General features: G+C 51.0%; 2 protein-coding genes across 2 annotated transcripts in view; one reads left to right on the top strand and one right to left on the bottom strand.

The window, feature by feature from the left end:
* The window catches only part of LGALS1 (galectin 1), a 3,652-nt gene extending 101 nt beyond the window's left edge, over positions 1-3,551 (top strand). Inside the window, exons 2-5 of the mRNA XM_005421920.3 lie at positions 975-980; positions 1,474-1,553; positions 2,765-2,936; positions 3,330-3,551. Of these exons, the coding sequence (XP_005421977.2) occupies positions 975-980; positions 1,474-1,553; positions 2,765-2,936; positions 3,330-3,473 (402 nt within the window). The 3' untranslated portion in view covers positions 3,474-3,551. The remainder of the gene's footprint in view (positions 1-974; positions 981-1,473; positions 1,554-2,764; positions 2,937-3,329) is intronic.
* A 2,303-nt stretch (positions 3,552-5,854) lies between these two features.
* LOC106631836 (urotensin-2 receptor-like) overlaps positions 5,855-6,193 on the bottom strand; it is a 996-nt gene continuing 657 nt past the window's right edge. Inside the window, 2 exon segments of the mRNA XM_031057747.1 lie at positions 5,855-5,931; positions 5,934-6,187. Coding sequence (XP_030913607.1) covers positions 5,855-5,931; positions 5,934-6,187 — 331 coding nt within the window.

The following is a 6,193-nucleotide window of genomic DNA, read 5'->3' on the forward strand; positions in this document are numbered from 1 at the left end:
GGGGGTGAGGGTGCTTGTGCTAGCCTGCACGTCAACCCCAGTGTCAGAGGGTCTGTTAGAGCTGGGTGCCTGCTACTGGTGAGGGATGATCCCTGCTGCATCCACTACAGACTGCTAGCTGCTATTTTGTGTTCTGGCAGCAGTGGTTCTTTTTTCCTGTAGGATCCCTTTGGGGCAGTACGTGTGGGGATCCTCCCTGGGTTGAGTCCTAACCTGTTTTACTGCAGCTCTAGTCTGGAGAAGCTGCTGCAGTAACATTTATTGCTGTCTGAGCATCTTCTCTGGGCAGCCTTGCTGCTTGCTTTCTGCTGAAGTTTTCATGAGTCATTGAATTGTTATTCTTCTCTTTCTTGGAAGAAATGTGCCATACAGAAGTGTTCTGTGAATGTCAGGGACTGCATTCAAGTACCTTAAGTTAGAGACGTTATCTTAAGGGCAGGTATCAAGAGTATGGGGCCAGACTCTGTACAGAGTTGCTCAGCAACAGGGGAAGGGGCATGAGGCACAAACTGAAACAAAGGGAGTTAGAGTTGAATATGAGGAAAAACTTCCTCACTCTGAGGGTGACGGAGCACTGGAACAGGCTGCCCAGAGAGGCTGTGAAGTCTGCTGCTCAGGAGGTGTTCAAAAGCCACCTGGACATGACACTGCAACCTGCTCTACGTGAACCTGCTTTAGCAGGGGGGTTGGATCTCCAAGATCCTTTCCTTAGCTGTTCTGCAAGGGAGACGCTTGTGTTAGAAGAGCGATTGCCCTTCTTTGATTTGCCTTTCATTAGGCTGAGGGTGATTAAGCAGGGATTGTCCCAAGAGCAAGCTTATTTTTTAAGGTAGGATAGGAAAAGATTTTCAGTATTCTTGAGGTCCTGACTCTGCTGTGATGAAAAATGAATACACATGGGTTTGCCAGGATGCTTTGGTCTTCCTAGAGAGAAGGTGGGGGGCAAGTGTCTCTGTGGAGCAGAAGAAGAATGTTCTTGCAAATACTGACTCTACATAAAAAAGCTGAAGCTGTTGGGAGATGGGAAGCAAGCTGTCTGAGTCCTTGGACCTGGGCAAGGCTTGAAGTTCAAACACGAGCTAGGGGAAGGGAGTGGAGTCTCCATCCGTGCCATCCATCCCAGACAGATTTGTGTGGGATGACACAAGACCCGCAAGGCACATGGGTGTGTTTGGGATGGGGTGGGTGTGATTGGAGTGTGCAGGTGCTTACACTTCCCTGCTGTGAAATACAGATATGTTGATGAGAGCAGCAGGAGATAGATTAGGAAATCGAGCTCCAATCAAAGGTACCATGTGATTGGGATAACCTCTCTGGGATGTCCTTGCTGCCATGCCCTAGGGCAAGGGAGCTTCCCTGTTTCTCCATGGGTCCAAAGCAAAGCATGTCTTGTAAGGCAGCAGGGAAAGCTGCCAAGCAGAACAAGTGAGCCAGCAGGTACTGAGCTAACATCTCTGCTTCCACATTTCCCAGGGACCAGTGTGCTCCAACTTGGGTCTCAAGCCTGGCCAGCGCCTCACTGTCAAGGGGAAAATTGCACCAAATGCCAAGAGGTGAGTTGTGCAGTGCTGCCCAGGCACGGCCAGGGCACCACACTGAGGGGTCTGCAAAAGGTGGTGGCAAAAGGACTCTGTCCCTTGGGTAGAAGAGGAGAAGGGGTTAACACCAGCAGTGCTTCCAGTGAGTCATCACCTAATGCACATTGCAGACACAGTACTGCCAAGGGGCTAAGCCAAAGCAGATGTGAACTTCCAGCTGCACACGCTGGCAGTGACCACATCCTTCTAGTGCAGGGTGAAGGAAATGGAAGCTGTGTCTATACTGAGATCTGGTTTGAGATCATCTGCTCCACCACATCCTCTCCCCTGCAAGAAGATGCCAGGAGTAGGGACACTTATGGTGCCCCAGTGGATTTGGTGCTCTCACATGGCAGTGGGGAAAGAGGGAGGAAAGGTGGTGAGCAGGCGGGTGGCCTGAAGTGGAAATGTACCCCTAATGTGCAGGGATTGGGGTGGCTGGGATCCCAGCGAAGCCTGTGCAGCAGCCCCCAGCCCTTGTGCAGGTCTGTGGCTGGGGGCCCTTTGCAGGCAAGGTGGAGCCTGTAGCTGCTGTACCAGAACTAGCAGTGTTCCAGGAAACATGTCCCAGCTCTTCCCAGTGCCTTTGAAGTTTGATACTGTCTGAGTGAAGCCTCCCAGGCTTTCTCTTGCCAAATAATGTGCCTCTTCTCATCTGGGTGAGAGGCCTGAAGGCAAGGTGGACACAAGGCTAGGAAACGTCCTCCCACTGCTGTTGCAGATACTTTGGGATAGCTAATGACATGGTCATTATTTCAGCTGCCTGCAGGATGGGAGAAGGCAGTGGCTGTCAGGCAGGATGCAGCACCAGCTAACTGTTCAGGACTGAAAGGAAATCTATGGAAAGCAACTGACTCCTTGTGAGACGGTTTGGGTGTATGATAACTCTGTTCAGGGCACTGTGTACTGAACCATTCTCTTGTAAAAAGCTTTGAGGAAGTGGTGTTCTGCCAGGGATGGTACTCTGCAGCCTATCACCCAGAAAAGTGCCCGTTACTGCCACAGCACTATCCTTTTAGGGAAGGTGTGCAATTTAGCAAAGGGTTTCTCTTAGGTTACCCTCAGTTGGGCTTGAAGAAACAGACCCAGGGATGCTCGTGGTAATGAGAAACATGCTACTATTGTATTGATTTTTTTAATTTTTTTTTTTAGCTGTGTTGATGTCTGCTTTTTTTTTCTCTCTGCAGCTTTGTGATGAATCTGGGCAAGGATGCTACCCTCCTTGGACTTCACTTCAATCCCCGTTTTGATGCTCATGGCGATGTGAACACCATCGTGTGCAACTCAAAGAAGGTGGAAGAGTGGGGTGCAGAGCACAGGGAGGCTGTCTTTCCTTTCCAGAAAGGGGGCACAGCAGAGGTGAGGCATGCTTATATTTATATATGTATATACACTCTCTGTACATGCTGTGGTGAAGGGAGGGTGTTTGGCACAGGGCACCCAGCTGCAAGGGCTGTCTCAGTGCTGTCTTTACAGGAGGTGGCTGGCTTCTCCTGCTTGGCCAGTGCCACCACTCAGGGCTCTGAGCTCTGATGGAGGGTGGGGATCAAATGTCTAAGCTCCATCTGGCTCAAAGATGTTGCTATTGAACAGAGCAGGGAATGGGCATCTCTTGGGAGACCAGAATAACACTCCTGGTGTTGATGAACAGGTTATTCTGCTGAGCTTGTTCACCCTGTGAAGTGGAGGGTGGCACAGCAATGCTGCAGAGGCTCGAGGAAACTTTCTCTAACTTTTCCATTTGCCTTGCAGATCACTTTTGCTGTCAACCAAAATGATGTGACAGTCCACCTGCCAGGCCACCAGTTCACATTCCCTAACCGGCTTAACCTCCCTGTCTTTGACTACTTTGATACACAAGGGGACTTCACACTCCAGTCCATCAGCTGGGAATAACTTCCTCTGACACCTCCATCTCCAAGATACAGAAAAAGCAATCAATAAATAAGAGTTTTGGTGTACCAAGTCTCAAAATCTAATCTGTTTAATATTGTGAGTCCTCATGGGTTGGGCACCTTGCTAGGAGTGGGTGGATAGGGGTTGCCAGTGTTGCTTGAGTACCCGAAGTGGATTCAATTGTCCCAGCCTTGGGCCTTGAAAGTCATGGTTGGAGAAGAGGATGAAGGTTAATAGCCTGGGAATACAGAAGATTAAAAGTCCAGGGCGAGTTGCAGGAGGAGGCATTGGGGCTAATTGTCACTCAGGGGAGAGTAAAAGCATCCTTTAAGCAAGGTCACAAGCTGTTGAGGTCTAGACTGACACCTTACACTGCCTGAATAAATTAACTCTACCTAAACTAAGCACTCCTGGCTGATGTCAGACAGCACTGAGTGGCTGGGCTAGCTGAGCCTAGTGGGGCATGGAGTGAGGGGAAAGTCCTCAACTGTACTAGTTCTGGCTGCAGCCTTCTGTAGAGGCTGTTCCTACTCCTATGTCTGCTTGAGACCTCTTACTGCTATATGGAGACAGTAGAAAAGCTGCCTTGCTGGGTGGTTGTGGCAGAGCATGTAGAGGGTTCCTCATCCAAATCCTTTCTTCCAGTAACCACAGGAGCACAAAATGTTGTGTTATAGGAGGGCAGTAATGGGGAGGTGTCTGGTTCCCCTTGTGCTTTGCCTGTTCCATCCAGAGCTGAGGGAGGCAGCAATGTCCAGCTGGGGGGTGGGATGCGAAGGATGTAGGCTCTACACTTTTGTTCCCATTTTACTTGGCCCATGTGAACCCAAGCACTTCTCAGTCTAAATGAAGGCTAGACTCTGAGGAGACTGAGGCAGTCAGGCATGTTTGATGTTCCTCCATAGCTGCCTTGGGGTCTCTCTCAGTCTAATGCTACCTTGGTGCTGCTGCTGAGCATGCAGTGCCTAGTGGGTGTAGGAAAGGTGGGATCTGCCCTATCCACAGTGCACAGCAGTTACCAGGTTGCTCTGGGATGAAAGGCTTGGCCACAAGCAACACAAAGTACTAGCAATTTGATGTACTACAGGATTCCCTGCAGGCCTGGCTGGGCTAATTCCTCACATTAAGCAGTCTCCAGAGCAGCTGGAGAACAGGGACTTTCCCCTGCAGCAGCTGTACCTGCCAGTCTTATTTCATAATTCATGAGGCTCTGCCAGGTCCTGTGTCCTGGCTGCCCATGCAGAGAGAGGTTGGGCTGCTAGGAACTGTGAGTCTGAGAAGGAAGAGAGATAAGATGAGAGCTTAGCTGAAAGGTAGGGGCACCTGGGCTGTACAAGCAACTTGAGGCCCTGCAGCTGGATCTCTCTTAAGTCCTGTGTTGTCCAAAGCCCATCTGCTTTGGAGGATCACATCACTCTTTTTAGGGCTACATCTACAATTGTAAACATGACATCTAGCATTGCCACCCTGCACATAGGCATGGCAGGGGGACAGCATAACTTGGGGACTCTTCCCATGGCGTGATAAGGATGAAGTCATCCTTTCTGGAGAAGAGAGGCTCAGCAGTATGGAAATGAGCTGTGCTAGGCTGAATGGTCTCAAGGCAAGAGACCTGGCTCAGTTTACACAGTGGTGTTGGCACAGTCTGGCACACTGGGGTACATTTGGTAGGCCAGAGAACTGGATGTTTCCCTCAGCCACAGCAGGGCCATGGTGCCAGTGAGGGTGCCATGAACTGTCATGATGGACACAGAGGAGAGCTCTCTCCTGGCAGCTTCCTCTGCTGGGCTGATCTTGAAAGCTGAGCAGAGGTACTGGATTCCCTGGGCTGTACTACAGGGGAATCTCGCAATGCCTCTTAATTGTGCTTGGCAATCTTTCTTTAGATTCTTCAAAGATTTTTCTGTGATGGTTTCTTGAAGAAAGCTCAGTGGTAGCTTTACCACAGGAGTATGAACCTCAGTGAGGTCTCCTGCTAGTGTGGCTGTTTCTTGCAGTGACTCACAGTTCTTGTGAAATCTATGACTCACTGTTGTCCTGACTTTGTTATGGCTTGGCCCGTTGCTAGCAAGGAGATGAGGGGTGGCAAAGTTCCCCAGATATATAATTTAGACATATCGAAGCTGACTGCTCCCTTCCACCCACTCCCCAGCCTTGTGCAAGGTGGAGGCTGCAAGGTGTGTGAGAGCTGATGGATCTGAGGATGGAGTCGGGATCCCTGAGACAAGCACTCTCCCCACCCAGCTGAGCAGGATGAGCAGCCATGCAAAGGGGAAAGCACTGCAACAACATTGATGGAAGACACTGCATGCTGGCATGGAAGGTGACACACTTTTATTTTTCAACATGACCCAACCAAAGGTCAGATGTTCCCAGCCTGCTCACACCTTGCTTTCCCTCACAGACCCTGAGAGCTCTCTGAAAGCCAGGGGGATGCTGTGGCTCTCTGCAGCTGCTGCGAGGGCGCTGCAGGCCATGCCATGTCCGTCCCAGCACGGCCATGGCCACGGCGGTGGCTGCTGGCAAGCAGGGTGTACAGGAAGGGGTTGACACAGCTGTTGCCATCAGCCAGGCAGGTGACACCGAAGTTAAGGTAGGCCTGGGCGGTGGGGCCGATGCCCAGCCCCTCTCCCTGGTACAGCCTGGCCAGCTGCCAGGCCCAGAAGGGGAGGAAGCAGGCCCAGTAGGCCGCCACGATGGCAGAGATCCTGCAGAGGAGC

Source organism: Geospiza fortis, unplaced genomic scaffold (assembly GCF_000277835.1).
Source record: "Geospiza fortis unplaced genomic scaffold, GeoFor_1.0 scaffold173, whole genome shotgun sequence".
NCBI classification, from domain to species: Eukaryota; Metazoa; Chordata; class Aves; order Passeriformes; family Thraupidae; genus Geospiza; species Geospiza fortis.